Raw genomic sequence first — 22,186 nt, forward strand, 5'->3', positions numbered from 1 at the left:
TTCTCTCTCCTTGATTCGAGACGACGCGACGACGGAAAGAAAAAACATCGCACTCTCCCTTTCGTTCGGAATTCGCGAGAGAACCTACCTAAGTCCACACACGTGCGCCTGCTTCGATGCTTCCTCGCCAACAACAATCAAAACGCCGGTTGCTACGATCGATCGATCGTAGAAGATGCTGCCGATGTTGGCTCTTGAAACCCCCATCGCTCGCTCTCTCTCATCCCTCGGAGTCGACGGCAGTAGCTGGCAGGAATGCTCCACAACAATGCACGGATGATGGGGTTATACAATTTTTCGGCAACCCCGGCGTGAGTTCATATGTCCGTGGTATAAAATCCGTTGACAGCGTGCGACCGACTATCAGTGTGACTAGTTTCGTGAGGCGCGCAGCACACACGCGGCAATGAAGGTTGGTTGGAGTCCTGGCTAAGGACAGAAACAAAAGGATTTAGGAGCAGTTGCAGTGTATCAGCGGCAGCATTTGGCAGTGGCAAATATTTTGGTTTTTTTTTTTAGTGAAGAAAAATTGAATAAGCAAAGGACGCCTGATCACGTGCGTGTTTAGAGCTCGAGTGGTTCGAACAATAGCAGCGAATCGAAGAAACATAAAAGTGATTGATGGGTGGTTTGAACATAATTTGAGACTAATAATTCGCAGTGAATATGGACGTTAAAAAAAAACTGGTGGACAGAAGTGTGCATGCTTGTTATGGATAGCGAGTGAAGGAACACTGCGCCAATGCAAATTGAAAATGACCGACAATCAACGGAATCCAAGTAGCCTCAATGGTGATGAAAATGAAGGGGTACAAAGAGTGGCCTACGCTGTGATTATCCATCGATGCGGAACACTTTCGATGATCGAAGTGGGCCTCTAATCCTGGCAATTAAAGTGCGGCATCGCTTGCTTCGATGTGGGCATGTGGTGAATGGTTCGATGCGAAATTGGTTCAATCCTTGGATCCGTGATTGCCCACTGACCGTGGCTGTGGCTGTGGGTTGTTGTGGTGAAGGAAGTGCGGTTTGTCGAAGTGCACAAATGGACGTATTGAGGACTTATTATGAGACTACTAGCCCAGAGCAATGGATAAGTTTTATGTGCATGGGTGTATGGGAACGACAAATAACAGCGGAAATAGGTGTAGCGTAGTTTGTGATTGCATGGGCTTATTTTAGAGCTAATCCATTTAAATCTAGTGAAATGCGGGAAAAGGCATAAATGAAAGTTGATTTGGCATTTGATGGTCGCGATTGAGGTTGACTTTTAGTGATTCATGCGAAGAATGTGCTGTACATATTACAAAAGTTTTATTCTCAACGGTTTCTATTGATGAAAATTGTTCATTGTAACCATGGTTGCTTCCACTCACATCGGTATAAAAAAAGGATTTTAAAAATTATGCAATCATTAGATGTTATAATGATAGTATGTACAGGTAAGTTACAAGAAGAGGTTGTGACGTAACCTCTTCTTGTAACTTACCAGTAAAATATATCATTATAACATCTAATGATTCTATAATTTAGAAAAACATTTTTTATAGCGAAGTGAGCAGAGGCAACCCGAAGATCGTTGCATTTTTTTAATATCGGTGATATGAAAAATTTAGGCTTTGAATCAAGAATTTGTAACCAAATTGGCTGATATTACCATATTAGGTCAAACATAAGTGTGCGAAGTTTCAAAACGTCAAAAGTTTTTAGATAGGAAAACAAATTCTGACAGTCGTTTAGTAGAGTGTAATTTTAGTACAATATTTATTTTTAATATAGGGGATATGGCTCAATTTTTATCCTAACGATCTAAGATTGTGCTCATCGCTAAAAATCTGCTATTTATCAATTTTATCTAGATGAACGCGTCATTGGGACGGTACTAATGGATATTTTTGGTCGCTATTGAAAATTTAGTCGATTGCTGAATTTATGTATGGGCCCAAATTAGGGGCATTTAGGCCGATATTACATCCATTTACCCTAAATAGGTTTTGAGATTTATAAAAATCTTGCCAGATTTAGTTAAAGAACGGTATTCAAGTTTGCATCTAAAAATTTTAGATATTTGTAAGCGTAAAAGTTCGACTAGCTTATTATAAAATATCTGAACCTCAATGTTTTAAGCCATGGCACTTGGGTAAGGTGGGGCAAGATGGGTCCGCTTGTACATTTATTAATTTATTTGTTTGTCAATATCAACATGGTTTGCATCCAATGATGGTTTGCTTTTTCAAACCAGCATTGGGGCTACATTAAGCCTGTCGATGTTGCCAATCAAAAATATAAATTATTCAAATAAATGACCCATCTTACCCTATTAACTGAACCAGAAATTAACCACTTTTGAGCAATCCTTTCGAAGCTTATCGACGGTATCTGTTGAATTAATATAGTTTAAAATGGAGACGGAAATAGGGATCGTGTAAAGCTCTGAGACAAGTGCCTACTTTGTGTGATATAAAATAAAATACATGCTTTCACCAAGGGGTACGTCACTCAGCACATTGTCCCGCAATTAGATTCGGCACAGCTTGGGCACATCCATCGGCACAATTTCGTAGGCATTTTATTGTTGTAAATCAAATGGGAGCACTGCTGGTCACTGAAGTTGTTCACAACATTACGTGCTGTTTAGAAGAACATCCTCTTATTAAATATTCCAGAGGAACTCAGACCAGCAGTTCACTTCTCGGTTCACGTATAGATTTAAATCCGAAATGCCAATAGACCGATTTATCCTTGCGATTTCAAACCAAAACATTCAAGGTGTCAGGAATACCGGGTTGCCGGGATGGGTATTCTATAAACAACCGCAGCTTGCTCTATGACCGGCACACTTGCGGCACACTAAAAAAAAATGACTCAAGATTGGTGTGCGGAGTGACCTACCCCTGGGTTTTCACGCATAAAATCTTTCATAGTACTTAGTCGAGAACCCTGAACCACGATACAGCGACATAACACTCGCATCTTGTTCATCAATCACTTAAATTTTTCCTAGTTGGTAGTCCGCCGCCTGTAACGATCATAGTCAATTTCCTCACGGTCGTTCAGACCGACTCAAAATTGAGTCGAGTCGACTTAATTTCGGCAAAAGTGGATCTACTCGAAATTGAGTTGAATTTTCCGGGAAAAAGTCGTGGAATACCAGGAAAACTTGTCCAATATGAGTAAAATCCATGAAAATTTGACTCAGTCTTGGAGTATGCTAATGTTTCAAAAACCTTTGTGCATTATGCACCGTTTGAAAAAATCATGTAAATTTCTGCGAGATATAGCGCACATAAAATTAACGCTTGATTTGGCATACATTTACGTGATATTTCGCATAAATTAGTAATATTGTATGCAAGCTTGTAAACGATTTCGCTTTTTATGCCAAGTATAGCTCAATATTAAACGAAGGGAGATTTTACGCGATAGTTAAAATTCAGAATTTTTTTCTGTGTACACTAAAATATGAAAAGATAAGCTAATTAAGTTATTGGGTTCATACCCCACTTATAAAGGTTATGATCTTTTTCTCTCAATTTTGAGTCGGTCTGAACGACCGTGCTTGCGTTTGACGTTTACACAATACCACCATCTGTTGAGCGTATTGCCCGTGACAGAGTAACAGATGGCGGTAGTGTTTAAGCGATGATGTTTTACAGTAAACGATATGCAAAACGCTATGTATGCTTGTCTGTGCCTAAACCTTCAAAAAATTTCACACGGGCACATATTTTGTAAAGTGGGTTTTCGGATGACCACACGAGGAACTAACTAGTTCAAAGAAAACGTGTTTATTCAAGAAAAGAGTAACATGAAATGAAAACCGGAGTTGTTGTTGTCTTTGTTATTTCTCTAGGCAGTGGTGTCTGCGATCCTCATAGCAGACTGATTATTTTTGTACACGCAGATCGGTTCCTTGCTCCTGTATCCCAAATCGTGCAGGAGACGGGCTCATCCACATCTCGTGGCAGGCCACCACGCAGAGGGCTGTCAGCTCTGGATCGGTCGATGAGAGAGCGACGGTTTGTTGCTTCTTGGTGAGCCAGCTGACTATTTCCGAACACCTTAAACACACCACCACTAACGGAACGACGATCAGAGGAGTCGTTGGCCCAGTCGGCATCCGAAAAGACCTCCAGCAGCGGCGCTGCTTTATCCGCACGGTAGACCAGGCCGAAATCGAGCGATCCGTTGACGTATCGCAGTATCCTTTTCAGATGAGTCCAGTGCTCATCGCTGGGGCAGCTCTGCAGCTGGCTATAGAAGTTCACTGCCGCTGTCAGATCCGGTCTAGTGGTAAGGGGTTCGTATGACAAGCAACCAACTAGTTCCTTGAGGCATAGCCGGTCACGGAACTCGTCGGCAATTTTGAAAATAAAGCCCAATTGTCGATTAGCTCTGGATATGATGTCATTGTAGTGGATTCTGAAAGTGAGTCTGCAGTCCAAGGTAACGCCGAGATCCTTTATGTGCTCTACACGAGCAAGACAGCGTCCGTAGGGAACATAGTCAAACATGATTGGTTCGATTTTTCGGTGATAGGAAATAATGTTACATTTTTCGATGCTTAGACTCATCAAATTTCTTGATCACCAGTCAGCAAAAATACCTAACATATTCTGGAGATCCCAACAGTCCGAGAGACTTTTAATAATTTTGTAGATTTTCGTACCGTCTGCATAGAAAACGCGGGATCCTGATGGTATCAGAAAGGCGACGTCGTTTAAAAAGATCGAAAACAGTAGCGGTCCTAGGTTACTGTCTTGCGGAAATCCCGAGTTGTTTGAGAAAACATCCGATTCTGACGCGCCAATCTTAACCCGTACATAGCGATTCTGAACCAATCCACAGCCGTTGACGAGACGTCAAGTATCTCCAGCTTAGCAAGCAAGATATTATGGTCCACCGTATCAAATGCAGCTTTTAGATCCATATACGCAGCATCGACTTGCCATCCTGAATCCATGCAAACAGAGCATCATTTATGACAATCTAGAACAGTTTTGAGCAGGCACACAGGGAGGTGATTCCACGATAATTTGCGACATTCCGTTTATCTCCTTTTTTGTAGACTGGGAACAGATAAGAAAGTTTCCAGCACCAGTGGAACTCACATTGCTGTGCCGAAAGATTGAATAGCCTCGCAAGTGGAAGGCAGAGATTGGCTACACAACGTTTTAGAACTGATGACGGAATGCCGTCAGGTTCGGCGGCGAACGAGAGCTTCAGTTTGCGTGTTGCGGCTATCACCATGACTTCTGAAATGCGCGGAATATCGAAACTAAACACATCACGTGGCATCCCAACAGTAGCATCCAGCACTTGTGCCGGCGAAGCGGAGAAATCATGGAACACTTGCCTGAAATGACGAGCAAACAAGTCGCTTTTTTCCCTTTCGCTATTAGCCGAGTCATTCCCGAGAAACATGGAACAAGGCAACCCGGATTCCTTTCGTTTGGAGTTGACAAACGACCAAAAACTTTTCGGATTCGTGCGACGGTTCGCTTCCGTGCGTCTCACGTGTCGATTATAGGGAAAACGATTGTAATTTCGATAACTACGACTCGCAAAATTGTCAAACAGTCGTTTGTAGTACGGCGAGCGAGAGTTACAATACTTTCGGAGGGCAGCAGAGCGTTGACGTTTTAGCACGTACTGCAGAAATCTTCACTGTTTTCGTTGTGCTGTAGAACATCATCAGCAGCGAGTGGCTTTACCTCTCACTGCGTGACAACGTTCTGTCAGCAAAAGTCGGTTGATGCGTTGACGAGTGTCGGGTGAGTGTCATGATATGTTTGCATGCAATACCCAGCGTTGCCAGATATAATATAATAGATAGGTATTTATACCGATTTTTTTTTTTTTTTTTAATTTGATACCGATATACAAATATAGTTTCTCAGAATACTGATTTTTTAGATTTTATACCGAATTTTGTTTGCTGAACTATGCGAGGAACCTAGTGTGAAAGACTTTTATCCTTTTGAATATCTCAAATTGTTGGACTACGTCTGTAATTTCTATATGGGGGTACACTTTGTGAAAACCGAAAATGGAACGTTAATAACTCAGCTGCCCCTAGACCAATTTCAATAATTTTAGCACCAATCGATCAGAAATTTTCCTAGGCATCTGTTAAATTCAAGACTATTAAATTTTTTTTCTAAATGTCACTGTTGCTATGATAATTAAAATTATCACCGATTGCCTGCGAAAAGCGATTTCCCTAACACAGATTTCAAAGTTGAATTCCATTCGGTCTCATCGAACGGTGTTTATTCAATCCCCGCGTGGTGAGTGCCGTTCTCCAGTACACAACGAAAGGCTGCCCTCAACCGCTGATCGCAGCATTCAGTTCCAATCACCGTGTGTGGTGGTGTCCGGTCGTAGGCATCATTAAGCAGTGCTTTCGGCGCGTGGCGTTGAACATTGTTCTCCAGTACACAATGAAATGCTACCTGCAAGCAGCTAGCTGCAGCCCACATGAGCATCAGTAGAATGAGGAAGAAGACGCACCGCTATTGATCGGAACCAGTAGCTCTTCGTTGCTGTGTGCCATGTATGTCAAGCGCGTCATACTAAAGAGCGCTCCGTTATTTAACGTCGGTCTCTGTTCCGCAATCTAGTGCCAATCACCGACGGACATCAATTACCATCCATTGACGGCAATCGAATGTGCAGAAAGGCAGCTTTCACACTTGCGTAGGATATCGCACCCATTCAACACACATAGGCCGGGACCAACGGCTTTGCTTCCCTTCCGAAGGAAGACGTACCAAAGATTTTTATGCCTCAGACAAATCTCACCGACCTCGGCTGGGATTGAACCCAGACCCATTGGGGGTGAGAAATCAGTCACGCTTACCACTACACCACCGGCGCTGGCTAGCTGTATTTCCTGCTTTGTTCCATTTCGCTTCTCGCCATTCCATGTGACAAATGACGTTTGAGCCATTTTTAGTTACCACGGCGTGCAGATTAGCGGAGTTCAAACTAAAAAGTGTTCAGATTAAAAACGGTCAGATTAACGGGGGTCCACGGTGTACATTCCTATTAGTAATCCTACACTGAACGTAACAAGAAACGTAAATTTCTCCTGAAAATTCAGGTAACTTCTCAAAGATAGTAATCCCAACAATCAATACGAAACTAACGGCTCACTACTTGACTAGCTTATTGGTCCCAAGCAAATCGAATAACGTACCCATTCTAGTATAAATTCCAGGGCAAACATACTTTTGAACATAAATACCAATAAATGATCCATAAAATATTGGAAAACGTTCCATAAAAAACATTCAAATGATCCATAAAACTTCGGAGAAAATCCTTAAAAAAGTGTGAATGATCCATAAAATATATCAATATGATCCATATTTAATGTAAAATTTAGCAACACAATTGTAAAAATGTACCGCTAAATTTCTAAGGAATGAGCATTGAAATTGTACGAATTACCCATAAACATATTGCAATTGATCCATAATACATTCAGCAGTGAACCTTAAACTAAAGAAAGTGATCCATAAAAAATCATGTTTGCGCACTTAAAAATATAGCCATGTTCGTATTAATGAAAGCAACTCGCAAAGCAGTCTCGTTTTGGACAGCTTGAAGCTGAAATGGATTTTATTAAACTAATATAAAATCAAAACCAATCTTAATGCTTATAATAAAAACTATTTCAGCTTCAAGCTGTCTAAAACGAGACTGCTCTGAGGAAGTTGCTTTCATTAATCCGAACATTCTTGAAGAACAACATCGGATAAAACCTCAAAATGTCAGAGGGATCAACACCACCGTTGAGTGAAGAACAAAACAGCGATAGAAACTGTACGCTTTGTGAAGGCCACGACCACGTAGATGATATGGTCCAGTGTGATGTCTGCGATTTCTGGACCCATTATAGTTGTGCTGGTAAGACAACAGCTGTAAAGGAGGTTCCGTAGACGTGCTCTAAGTGCACAAATATGCTGAAGGTGGAAAAAGGAATAAAGAAGTCTGTCCCAAAGAAACCACCTAGCAGAAATAATAGAGCGAGGAGTGATGCCGCAACCGAATCTGGAAAAGGAAGTACCAATGAGGTCAGCCTGGAAGAATCCCTAGACCAGACACGAGAAAATCCACGAACCCCTCATTTTACCTGTCAAACTTTCATAGCGAATTAAAACAAATATTGTGTAGTACTAGAATTTTGACTAGAATGGGGTACGTTAATCGATTTGCTTGGGACCAATAGGCAAGTCAAGTAGTGAGTCAATTTAAAATCGTTAGTTTTGTATTGATTGTCGGTAGTTAGTTCACTACAAATAACTACAATTTAATTAAACGATAGGTGTATTAACAAATTTAGGCAATTTAAATAATTTAGCTGTAAAACATTTTTTAGATGGTTTGGAATTGTATCTTCTTTTCCTCTTTTTTTCTCGTTGATACTCCGACCTATTTAATGTTTGGTTCAACGGAACTGTGAGTTCACAGTTCCGTTGAACCAAAGCTGACGTCTGTCATTTCTGACAGCGACCGTTATCGTAGCTCTCTGAATCTCCCACAGGGTTGTCACTGGGTTTGGCGGTACAGGGTTATCCCGATATTCCGAACAGCCATGATCCATAAATTAGACGTATATTATTCACGTTTTGAACACTGTATTATTAATTTTGATCCATAAACCATGACAAATTGCTCCATTACTGCTTAACTACTTAGATTTACTGTCCTGCCGTGTGTTTAGGTAGATGTGCGGAGCGATGGTCAAGCGTCTAGAATAAGCTTCCAAAAGAAGCTTCTATAATAATCTTCTTAAGAAAAAATGAAAAATAAATGTTAATTTTATGGATCATACCTAGGGTAGGTTTTCCAGTTGTTGGTAGACGTGCTTATTTTGGTGTGTTCCAATTATAGTCTATATCGAGGGGGGGGGGGGGCGATACATCCAAATCTCAATTCTAGATGCTCAACAGATCTACCACTAGCGAATCAATCTTCGAAAAATATTCTTTCATTTCTCGCATCTACTTGCATCGGGCCTTATCTTTTAACAGGAAATCTTCAGAATCGTCATCAATCTTCTTTCTATCTACTCAGCGTGTGCGCAGCTAGCCGAAACAAAACACAATTTTTCCTGCATCGTAGCTAGAGTCGCCCCCCTCGGTCTATATACATATGTTTTTTTTTTTAATTTGATCAATAAACATTGGAAAATTGCTACATTACTGCGTAGCTACTCAGGTTTACTGTTCTGCCCGTGTTTTTTTTTGTCAGAAGAGCAGAACGATGGGCGAGCGTCTAGAATAAGCTTCTTAAAAAGTTTCTAAATGAAGCTTCCATAGGAAGCTTCTTAAGAATATTATTATAGAATCTTCTTTTGGAAGCTAATTCTAGACGCTTGCCCGTCGCGTCGCTTCGCACATCTACCTTAAATACACGGGCAGGACAGTAAATATAAGTAGATAAGCAGTGGAGCAATTTTTCAAGGTTTATGGATCAAAATTTAAAAAAATAGTGTCCTAAACATGAATAATATACGTCTAATTTATGGATCATGCCTATATTTTTAAGTGAGCAAACTTGATTTTCTATGGATCACTTTCTTTAGTTTAAGGTTTATTGCTGAATGTTTTATGGATCAATTACAATATGTTTATGGGTAATGCGTACAATTCCAATTCTCATTATTTAGAAATTTAGTGGTACATTTTTACAATTGTGTTGCTAAATTTTACATAAAATATTGATAATATTGATATTATTTATGGATCATCCACACTTTTTTAGGGATTTTCTCCGATGTTTTATGGATCATTTGGATGTTTTTAATGGAACGTTTTTCAATATTTTATGGATCGTTTTATCAATTCTAAAGGTGCAAACTTAGGGCTGCCAAATTCCAGTACTACACTATGTTTGTTTTGATTCTCTATGAAAGTTTGACAGATAAAATGAGGGGTTCGTGGATTTTCCTAAGCATCAATTAGCTTGGGACCGAAGATAGTACCTGAGCTGAGTCAAAAAGTTGAGCACGTTTCTTCGGGAGCTACTAGTCTTAGAGTTAACTCTATGGCAATACAGTAAGAATTACTTGCTGCCCATAATATTCAATGGCATTGTCATGAATTCCACTGTATTGACTGGTCAACTTGAAGTGGTGAAAGTTATGTGACAGTCACGTAGTTTAAAAAACGTATTAATACGAAAATTGTCTTGGCTTATTCATAAGTTCAATAAGGGACAATTTCAGATCCCCAGATCATCTACTTGCAGTTTTCTACGTTTGAGTTTAATATTAATAATTGAATCCTTATTTATTAAATATAAAATTAAATTGCAGAATGCGGAATCGGATTGTTTAAGCTCCTCACAATCTCAATCGACCGACATGCTTCAAGTTTTCTTTCGACAAACGGAAGTCACGTGGAGGTTGGAAAAATAAATGAGTGTATCGATATTTGATGATGTTTCCATTATTTTATACAGAAAATAGAATTCATGAACTCATTGAACAGCAAGGAAAGCACTACTACAAAAACCTTAAAACAATGTTGCTGATTGATGAGCGAAGCCGCGATTTGAAACCGACAATAATCTCCACGGGAGAGAACTACAAGCCAAAACTGTCTCTGTTCATCAGGTACCTACCTCTTCAAGAGAAGAGCGAAAGAGTGCCCTTTACGTTTACGCCTTTATCCGTTCATTCTATGAAATGAACAAATCCAAACCGGTACCGAGGAAACTCGGACACTGAGTGAGAGCCGCTCGAGTTTCAGGCGGCTTAAATCACTGAGTGACTGAGTCAATGGTTGAGCAAGATTTTACTGGTTATTCTGTACGGATACGGAGACACGACAAAGAGAGGGAAAGAGAGTTTTGTTATCTCTCCACCTGCCGGAGTCAGCGTTCTGTTTCATTGGTGAAGCTTATTGTTGTTATTCTTACTGATGCAGATTTGCTGTCTTCACCCACTGAGCAATGCTCACCTAAATTTGGCACAACTGCTTCACCGAACAGGTAGACTCACTCTGACCCAATTTGTCTCAATCAGCACACTCTGACTCAGACCTCGAGTAAGAATTCATGGTGAATCAGAACGACTAAGCTCAATGACCGAGATAGAGAGAGAGAGAGATTGTGGTTAGATGAACACATTCTCAGCATTTGTCTGTTCTCCCGCTGAGTTGAGTCGGAATATTTGTGTTATTGCCTCTGTCCTATTCGTAGTGAGAGCCTGGTAGGAAAATGAACATTGTGAGTTGTAGGGTTTTTGATCTAATTTCCGTTCTACTAAGCACAACCCGAGCTTTACCTCTCTTTTCTGAACGAGTTTAAACAAAAAATGGAATATTTATGTCAAAGATGATTTCTAAATTTATTCACCTTTCCATACGTGCCGTTGGATTTGATAAAGAGTCACAAATTGTTGAGATATTGTTTAAAATCTAACACTGTTTCTTGATTCTAAATTCGTTCTATGAGTTTCAATTCCGTCCTAATGCATTGAAACGCCATTAGATTTTCTTCGTCCTACGGATAATCGTAGAAAAAGGGGATTCGCTAGGAGCGCTTCTTTTGTTTTGAGAACAATGAGCGTAAATATTCATACAATGCGCTCTAACAGGGTTTATGTTGTAGCTAATAAACTAACGCATCGGAACAAACCTATCATTGATTTCTGTACGGTGAAATCATTGATATTATTGATCTTTTCTTATTGATATAACGGAAATGGGCGATTACGACGAAGTAGCGCTCTACCCTATCTCTTAAATACTGGTACTGAGTGTTCTTTGATGTGAATATTTGCAACATTGCCTAAAAATGAAAATCTACGAGATAGAGTTAATATAATAAAAACAATGAATTACAATAAATTTGTGGACGAAATTATTTATCTATCTATAATTGAAGAACATCGCATACCAGTGGGTTTTTTCAGGGCAGATTTCAGGCTGTGTTATAATACAGTAAATAAAATAATAAACCGAAATTAGCATGTAACCTACCTTTTCACTTTAATATTATTTTAAAATCTCATGATTTCTATATGAATCACATGAGAAAGATTTTCATTTCCGAAACACGTCATTTTCAAGTACGATGGAAAAGATCTACGTAACTTTTCAGGTGAATATTAAGTCAACTTTTATTGCAGTGTATATACAGTGAAACTTTCACTCGTTGGGCTAAACCCATAGCCCACTTAGCGAAAGGCTTTCGTTAGTTGGGCTGAGATGTCAAGCTGAAAGTGGAAATGAATCAGCACTGTCAGAAATGACGTTTGACTTCGATTTAGGTAGGCTACAGCCCATCTAACGGGAGCCCAACTAAAACGTCGCCCACTTAAAGATAGCCCAACGTGCGAAATTCGACTGTATAGAGATTTGCGCAAGCGGCTATCTTGAGCCAATCGAGAAGCGAAAACTGTCAACATGTAAGCCAAACGAGCACATTCTGATTAGAAAATATTCAAAGGGTTTCGTATTGAGTTGAAAAGTATTGTAATCGGGGTGCGATTTGGGGTGAAATAAATTCAAACAAAGAATTTTAAGCAGTTCAGTGTGCATTCACACAAATTCGTAGCAGCCCAGTGGCAGGCGCGTAGGCAACATGTTATACAGTGACAGCGGGCCCAGCACAGTAAAATAAATGATTTGAGCCCGGGACATGCTGCCTACTGTCAAACGCTGCTGTTGGTATAGGCCTTGTCACTGGCCTGGTAGACAACGATACAGTCACGCACCAAGCTGGAACATTTCCCCCTATTCTGCGAGTCACGTGACTCTTTCTCACCGGTGAGGTGACAATTGTCACCTCGTGTGAGGTGACTCTCCATGCAAATCAAATGGAGAGTCACCTCACACGAGGTGACTATTGTCACGTGACTCGCAGAATAGGAGGGATTTTGCTCCGCGGCAGGTGTTCACTGAGACAAATAGACTTAAGAATTTCATAAGGCTCGACTTATGACCAACACATATGAATTTCATAAGCGCGACTTATGAAAGATTGTCGTCTAACATAAGGTAGTTCTTATACGCCTTTAGCCTTTTCATTTACTCAAGCATTGACAGGCGAGTGGTCTAGACACAAGACCCGTAATCTTAACGTCCATGGTTTGGTTCTAGTCTGCTCCGTTGAATTATTTTTTGTCGACATTATTTTTCATAAGGCAAATCTATGAAATTCATATCAATTTTTTGAGGCTAAAATTCATAAGTGGTTCTTATGGAATTCTTACGTTCTTTTGCCTCGGTGTTGGCATTAGTGTTCCAAGTACCTTTTTGTGGCACTAAAAGGCGACCCTAACCAGCCCCCTATCGTCTTGACAGCAAGAATTTGACACCATTTTCTTGATCAAAGCAATGAAGTTGTTGAGTTTGATGTTTTAGTTTTTCAATAACTATTGGAATGCAGTGTTTCGTAAAGTTTTGCAGCTACCCTCCCCTGGAATTTTCTTTCACTAAGTTATTTTCTGAATCTGGCTTCACTTGAAATGTTCGTCCGTTTTCTCCGGCCAGTTTTTTTAACTTCTGAAAAAGTTCAGACTTTTGCGTAAGGTGAAAGATCTGTAAGGGTACGTTCCGATAAATTAAGTTAAACAGTTCCATTAACTTCAGTTAACATTAGAGAACCCGGGAATTACACGAAAGTCTATAGAGCTCCAGTAAATTTTCTGAATTGATTGATGAGCGTTTTAGTAGAATAATTGTAACAAAGTCAAGGGGTATCGCACACCAATCTTGGATCATCTTTTTTGTCAGTGTGCTGCAAGTGTGCCGCAGGTGTACCGATTGTACCGGTCATAGAGCAAGCTGCGATTGTTTGTAAAAAAAAACCCATCCCAGCAACCCGATATTTCTGACACCTTGAATGTTTTGGTTTGAAATCGCAAGGATAAATCGGATTGAGGATGACGCGGGAAGTGGCGGGTGTTTTGTGTTCATAGGATAATAAAAGTTCTGTGTTTTAGGGTTTTATAATACCCTCAAAGGCAGACCAGAAACCTAGCCTTTCGTGACGTTCTATCAGCGGCCGGTAAGAGTTGGAACCGGTGGGGAATATTGTTAGAGACCGTCTATAGGGGAAGAGGAATAGACTTCTGTAGTTTGTTTTGTGTGAGTTGCAGCATTATTTGAATTAAAGGTACTAATTGGGTCTCTTGAGCCCACTCTAGAACCTACATTTCGTATTTAGATCTATAAGTGAACTGCTGGTCTGAGTTGCTCTCGTATATTCAATTAGTTCCTGAATATACAGTCTAACAGCACGTAATGTTGTGCACAACTTCAATGACAGTTATCCAGCGGTGCCTACGATAATGTGCCGAAGGTATGCCGATGGATGTGCCGAATCTAGTTTCGGCAAAATGTGCTGAGCGACTTACCCGTTGAATAAAGCATAGAAATATTTTGCAAACATCACTTGCATATGAGCACATGACGGAAATTTAATGATTTTCAGGACAGTTCCATTTGTTTGAGAGAACTTTAGGGAAGCTCTGAGAACATCAGGACCGAACAATATATTTCAAGAAAGTTGCTGAAACTTTAAAGGAGCTCCGATAAATTCGGGCAATTTCCGAAAACTTCAGTAAAGTTCCGAGACGCTCGTGAAAATTTAGGGAAATGTTAAGGGATATGAAGTTAAAAGAAATTTTAAAAATATCGGGTATGCTGCTGTTCCATTAATTTGAAGAACACTGTGAGAGCACTTAAGAAGTTCCGAAGTCTACAAAAAAAGTCCAGAGACCTTCGAAACAGATTTCCGGTAGTTTCATTAAAACCAGAGAAGTTTCGAGTACTTCGAGGATGACCAGAGAACTTCAAAACAGCCCCATTAACTTCAGCGCAATTGCAAGAGCTTTCAAGGAATTATAGGATATTCCGAAGTGCATTTCAGGAATGTTTCTAAACCTTCAGGAACATTGCGGGGTCTTCAGGGAAGTTTCTTTCGACTGCTCCGTAAACCGTCTGGCTTCCCACTTGCTCCAAAATTTTCTTCCAATCTACCATAGCGAGTTTCTTCCAGCGTCTCCAGAAAAATTTAGCCGTCTTCTCCAGGATGTTCAATTAAACTTATACCGGATCTCTCTATCAAATTCTTCCAAAAGTTTCTTTCGTCTTCATTCGGAAGTTTCTCCAGCATTTTCTCCAAATCTTGTTCCAAATCATTGGAATATTTTCTGAATTCTTCACTGGTGGCCACGACAGCTGCACGTGGGTGATAATTTTTCACTGGTTTTGTTGATGGAACTGACACCGACGGTTTGAAAAAAGCCCTTTCAAAACAATCTTCGGTAGACTCTTTGGATTGCTGTAAGATGTCACTTGGCGCATCATGCATGATGGTTTCCGGCTGTTCTTTCTCTTCTTCTTCTTCTTCTTCTTCTTCTTCTTCGCATTTCAAGCTTATTGCATATCGCATATCAGCTTATTGCGTGCTCTCAACTTAGTGTTCTAGATGCACTTCCACAGTTATTAATTGAGAGCTTTCGATGCCTGCACCATTTTTGCATTGGTATAATTGTGTGGCAAGTCCAATCATAATTCTATGCCCAGGGAAGTCGAGAAATTTTCCAACCCGAAAAATTCCTAGACCGAACCGGGAATCGAACCCAGCCACCTCCAGCATGGTCTTGCTTTGTAGCTGCGCCTTTACCGACTGAGCTAAGGGAGGCCCCAGGTTTCCGGCTGTTGCCTCTTGCTTATTTAAAACGGTTGGTCTTCCTGGACGCATTACTTCCGAAGTGCCAAGCAGCGTTGCCAGATATACCGATTTATCGGTATTTATACCGATTTCCGAACTAAATACCGATATACAGATAAGGTTCCTCAGAATACCGATTTTTGAGGTTTTATACCGATTTTTTTATAAATAATCAAAATGATTATTGCCTGCCCGCGCTCAGAATTTCGGAGAAAATTATTGTGAGAGACTTGTATCTTTTTGAATATCTAAAAAAAAAATTGAGCCTTTAAAATTACGAATCGATAAACAGTCGATGGTTCTTTCTGGTAATTCCGGTGGAATCGGGAAATACTTTTTAAAAAATGATTTAACTTCCTGAATTTTCTTCCACCTTACATCGTAAATTATTTTACGATTCCTCTCGGAAACTTATTTTCAGTTATTTTCATTTTAAGTTCAGACTTTTGAGTCCAAAGAACTTCTGGAAAATTAAATGGTTTTCAGGACAGTTCCATTAGTTTCAGGAGGATTGAGAGAATTTTGGGAAGCTCCGAGGACAGATCAATAATATTCAAGGAAATTGCTGAAATTTTAAAGGAGTTCTGAGAAACTCAGGCAATTTCCGAAAACTTCAGCAATGTTCCGAGGGACTCATACAAATTTAAGAAACGTAATGGAAGTTACATGAACATTAGCACATTGTGAGAACATTTTATGGTAAGTTCCGTGTCTTTTAAAAATTAGAAAAATCAGGAAGATCAGAGAACTTTATTGCTGATGTTACATAAAGTCAAGAAAATTGTGAGAGCGCTTAAGAAATTTCGTAATCTTCGAGAAATTCTAGAGACCTTCAAAGTTGATTAGAGATATTCCGGTAGTCTCATTATAATCTGTATATTATATCAAGTATTTCAAAGATGATCAGAGTACCTCAGAACAGCCCTATTAACTTAAGAAAAATTACAAGAACTTTTAAGGAATTGCGAGAAAATATGGAATATTCCTAAGTACATTTCAGTAATGTTCCAAAAACCATTTGGAAAATTTTCTGGATCATTAGAACATTCCCAAGAGCTCTTTCTTCCGGAATTATGTCCTTGTTTTTTTGGACTGTCCGGTTAGCGCTCTGGCTTCCGATTCCCTCCAAAAAAAAATCCAATCTACCTTAGCAAGTTTCTGTCAGCGTGTCCAGGAAGTTTTTTCCGTTTTCTTCAGGAAGTTCAATTAAACTTCTCCCAGAAATTTCTTTCGTCTAGTTCTGGAATTTTGTCCAGTTGGTGTGCAGTTGATGTGCAATAAATGCGATTTTTGGCGACTACGGTACCGTCAAAATGGCACCCTTAACGTGTTCAGAAGTACTTGTAACCATTCTAGCATGGTGCATTGTCTTGTCCCGTGGGTGTGGAGAATGACAATAACGGGATCAGAATGCGTTTAGTATGCTTTTTTGGGGTTCAACCGAAGTGAAAAAAATGCATTTTTGGCGATTTTTGTAGCATCAAAATGGCACCCTTAACGAGTTCAGAACCACATTGTAACAATAACGGGATCAGAATGCGTTTAGTATGCATTTTTGGGGTGTTTCTTTCGACTGTCCGGTTAGCGCTCTGGCTTCCGATTCCCTCCAAAAAAAATTCCAATCTACCTTAGCAAGTTTCTGTCAGCGTGTCCAGGAAGCTTCTTCCGTTTTCTTCAGGAAGTTCAATTAAACTTCTCCCAGAAATTTCTTTCGTCTAGTTCTGGAATTTTGTCCAGTTGGTTTTTTTTACTTCCGGATTTTTTCACTAAAAGTTTCTTTAAATTTTCGCCAGAAGATTCTAAATTTATGTTTTGGAAGTTCCGCGGATGTTTTTCCGACTTCTCTCAGAACTTTCCTCGAATTTCCTCCAGCAGAGCTTCTTTCTTCATTCTCTGGATGTTGTATTCAGCTTCCTCCAGAAGCTAATTCAAACATTCTCTGGAGTTTTCTTCCGGAATTTTTCGATCATAGTCCAAAAGTTAAAACTTTCGCTTTCAGAAACGGCAAAAATATAAAATTAATTAAAATAGTAAATACCGATAAATACCGATTTTTTAAAAACCTTTGATACCGATAAGCTTTAAAACATTCTGGCAACGCTGGTGCCAAGGGCAATTTTTTTTTAACGAAGAGTGCTCTCCGGGATTCCATGGACTTTTGCGGCTCGACGAACCGAAAATCCTCCATATCCATAGCCAGAACAATGTGTAAATGTGTAAATAGTAAATACCAATAAATTACCGATTTTTTAAACATTTGATACCGATAAGCTTGAAAACAATCTGGCAACGCTGGCAAGACCGTTGCTTGAGAGTGAACGGATTATGTGGCACTTTACAACTGGTTTTATCCTGGGTCTGGCGGACTCGTAATGGATATCGAACCAAATTTGAACTGTCAAAATCGAACCATTCGAATTCGAACTATCGAACCACTGTTCTTATAAGAACTCATATGGAAGAAACAGATAGGGAGTACTGTAATCTGAGTAAAACGTAGTTGTTATTATTTTTGGAAACATATTCATAGTTTTGATGATGATGCAAGATGCAAGAAACGATCCTTCGGAAAGCGAAATAAACTTCTCTTCACCGGTGCACTTGCAGTGTAGCTGCAAAACTTTGCGTAACATCGCATTTTAACTGCTTAGAAACTTTTATGAAAACCAAATATTATTGATACAGTAGAAAACCGGAAAATTCGACACGCGCCAATCGATTTTACTCTCAATCTGTACATAAAACATAACGTCGGACATAGTGCGCTGTATTTGTACAATGATGCGCCATAATGCACACCATGTCCGACGCTTTGTTGTTGTACAGAACGAGAGTAAAATCGAAAGACGGATGTGGGGTTTGCCGGTGTCAAACGCGACCGACAATAACAACGAACTACAACAGACTACAACTACCAATCGATATTTCAAGAGAGTCACTCACAATCTTGCACACATTTGCTTTGTGTTTATCAATTTGACAACCGTTCGAACAGAGTAAAGCTTGCTGCAATGCGTCTTGGATAGTGTCTGAAGCTGGCTGCGATTCGACTTCGCCAGACCCAGGTTTTATCAATTCAATTCTGCTTCGACAATTTGTCATAGCTAAACCTGTTTTAAAACGTAAAATCAGTGCCCTCTGTGATGCACAACTTTAAACCAAAGATTCAAGATAATTTGCGAGATCAACCGAATTGCAACATGTTTTCCGAAAAGACTTCCAGATGATGGATGGATTTTACAATTTCTACCGGATGTTTCATTCGGTAAGCATTTTAGCAGCGTGAAGAAATCGGATGCTGCACCGCTTGGGAACAAATTGAACAATTTTCACGCTAATCACTAGAACGCTAAGAACAATGTCACAATTTCATGCCTACATAATCTTGTGTACTAGATGGCGCCGGTGGTTGCGTGGCAAGCGTGACTGCTTTCTCCCCTCAGTAGGTCTGAGTTCAATCAAAACCGAGGTGAACAAAATCTAGGGTCACGTCTTCGCTGGGTCCGATACGTTCCAAATGTTGAAGTCACATCCCCTCGATTACCGTCAATGAATAATCACCATTTGGCAATCGACGAATGCAATCTCTAGTAATGGAAAATTCCCTCAAATATATTCAAAACCCCATAAAAAACACCACATTACAAGCTCAGTTATTATCAGCTTTACGGAAAAATCAAATAAGCAATAAGTGGGCCCCTTGACCAATCCAAACAAAACAAACCAGAGCACCACCATCATACCGATATCGAATCGAAAGCAATCGTCCGCAGCTTCTTCTTTCATTATCACCTCACCAGCACCATCATCGAAGCAAGCGACGGCGGCATGTGGCTCTGTTACGCATCTGCAAACAGGTTGATCATCATCATAGTAGGCTACCGTATCATCGGAGCACAGAAAGCCCAAGGTTGCACTCGCTGCTGCTGATTGTAGTACTCTTTAATTGAAGCGCAGAAGAAGAAATTGCAACAGAAGATAATTGGGAGACATTGTTTTTCGGCGAATTATGCAAACATTAAAAGCGAAAAAATACGTTATGTAAATCAAGCAGATATCGACGTGCCAAAGGTTGACCCAGATGTAAACCGATGCCATTAGCTGAACTGAAATACTGCTTCGGCGATTACAGATGATTGCGTTTCCGAAACCATTCCTAGCTTTTGGAATATGTCGTTAATCTCCTTTTTACTTCCTTCTCGTCCGTAGGTTTTTGTAGTACTTTTCGCCCTTGTGGCATGCTCCTCGGCGACGTTTGATTCGCTGTTCGGCGGCGGAAGAGGTGGCGGCGGCGGCGGCGGCGGTGGTCTCGGCGGACTGAGTGAACTGTTCGATATAGAGGGACTGCTGAGCGGATTGCTCGGCGGTGGAGGTGGTGGGCAGTCCAAGGGTCCCCGACCGTCGTATGGTCCTCCCCCACGGCCCGCCTATGGACCACCACCACCACGGCCGGCCTACGGACCACCACGGCCAGCCTACGGACCACCACCGGCAGCTCCTCCACGACCGGTCTATGGACCTCCTCCACAGGCACCGCCACGCCCAGTTTACGGGCCGCCACCGCGCCCGGTTTACGGACCGCCTCCCCCAGCTCCAGCTCCAGGTTAGTCACCGGATCATCGCTGCAGCTCTGCATGAAAGCCGATAATTCATTCCAACTCGATACTAACCATGTGCTAACTCATTCTCCTTTCCCCTAACAGCATTTAGAGTTCCTCCATCTGATCGTTTCCCAGGTAATTCCATACATTCGCTGCGACATTCTCAGTAGAATGTTCGCTGTAGTCAACATTTATTAACTAGATAATTGTTCATATTTCTGTTTAACTCATAATCATTTTCGCTAACATCGTAGTTCTACCACCGCTACCGGTCAATCGTCCTCGATCACCTCCTCCAGGTAGGTTCCCATGGCAATCGTAACATGCTTCTAAAATCGAACCCTTCATAGCCAACTACTGTTAGGGGATTTTTTTATCGGCAGGAATCTAATTAAATTATAATCACACGTACGAAAAAAAAAAATTAAAAAAAACTTTGCCCGGGAAATTTTAGATGAAGTTCGCGAGCTTTCCCTGACATCACTAACTTTGAAAATTAATAACTCATAATCGTAGAAAAAATCGTAAGAAGTTTTCAAGCATGAACAAATCATTGGAAAAATTCGCATTATCCTGACAGTGGTTTTTCCTAATTTTCCTTCTGATTTTCCTTCACCGTGAATCACATTTTTTTAGATTTTTTATGGAAAATCCGAAAACCTCTTCTCAAATTTTCCGAGAAAATCAACCAGATTGTTTTCCCATAAACTCTACCTGTGGGCAAAATTTGATAAAATTCCGAAAATTAAAAAAATCCCCATTGCGTACCTATATTTCGGTGTAACTAAATTTTACTAATTACAACTCCGTTTCGTAGTTTATGGACCACCACCAGTACACCATGCGCCACCTGCTCCTGGTAAGTCATGTCGAATCCAATATTTTCCCAGCCCTGACCATCAATTTTTTTCCCAATCCTATTTTACAGTGTACGGTCCTCCTGCTCACCATCAACCGGCTCCTTCTCACTGTAAGCATAGACGTCTTGGCCAGTTTGTGCAATACGATTTTCATTCCGTATCTCTCCTTCTCTCGCTATTCAGCTTATGGACCTCCTAACTACTCTCCCCCGGCTCCAATTTACCAACCAGCTCCAGCTCCAGTCCACCATTCACCGCCAGCCCCAGTCTACCAACCAGCTCCAGTCTACCACCAACCAGCTCCAGTCTACCACCAGCCAGCTCCAGTCTACCACCAGCCAGCTCCAGTCTACCAAGCACCTCAGCAAATCCCACATCAGGAGTACGGACCACCTCAGCAAGTCCCACATCAGGAGTATGGACCTCCACAGCATGTTCCAGCTCCAGCTCCTGTCTATGGACCACCCCAGCAAGCTCCTACTCCATTCTATGGAGCACCCTCAGCTCCAGCGGCTCCTCAGGTGATCACGATCGTCCAACCACCACGAACTGAATACCTGCCCCCAGAGCAGATCCAGCAGCTCCCTCTGCAGGACACCAACGTCAACTTCCACGGCGTGAGCTCGAGTGCGGTTGCTTCCGGCAGTGTCACCGGCGGCGGTGACTCCGGCTATCACTACGGGATCGGCCATTGATCGGACAGTTAGAACCAACTAGCGTAGAGCGGACCACAAGCATTATCTCATTCTCTCTCATTTTTGCGGAGAGAGCGAGAGAGGAATCCAATGGCACACACACACACAAAAACAAAACACACTTAGCTAGGATTGTGCAATACCAAAAAAGGTTAAATTCAACATATTTTACGTTAAGAAGCCGAGGACTTTCCCATTACCTCACCCCCAAGTCTTTTCAAATTACGACCGGATCCCAACGAACTTAAAATGATTTCTGTTATAGATTTTATATGTAACAAACAAACAAAACATCTACTGCTAGTCACTTTCCGGATTTTAACCTCAATCTGAC

General features: G+C 40.8%; 1 protein-coding gene across 1 annotated transcript; it reads left to right on the forward strand.

Annotated features, from left to right (window-relative positions):
- The first annotated feature begins 299 nt into the window (after positions 1–299).
- On the forward strand, positions 300–21,954 carry LOC135700758 (uncharacterized). Its single transcript, XM_065221392.1, has 7 exons — positions 300–412; positions 19,906–20,299; positions 20,400–20,432; positions 20,552–20,596; positions 21,115–21,156; positions 21,226–21,267; positions 21,341–21,954. The coding sequence occupies exons 1-7, from the start codon at positions 407–409 to the stop codon at positions 21,850–21,852; spliced, it is 1,074 nt and encodes a 357-aa protein (XP_065077464.1). The 5' UTR covers positions 300–406; the 3' UTR covers positions 21,853–21,954.
- Positions 21,955–22,186: the final 232 nt, after the last annotated feature.

Source organism: Ochlerotatus camptorhynchus, unplaced genomic scaffold (genome assembly GCF_037179485.1).
Source record: "Ochlerotatus camptorhynchus isolate MF236.1 unplaced genomic scaffold, CSIRO-AGI_Acam_v1.1 ptg000141l, whole genome shotgun sequence".
Lineage (NCBI taxonomy): Eukaryota > Metazoa > Arthropoda > Insecta > Diptera > Culicidae > Ochlerotatus > Ochlerotatus camptorhynchus.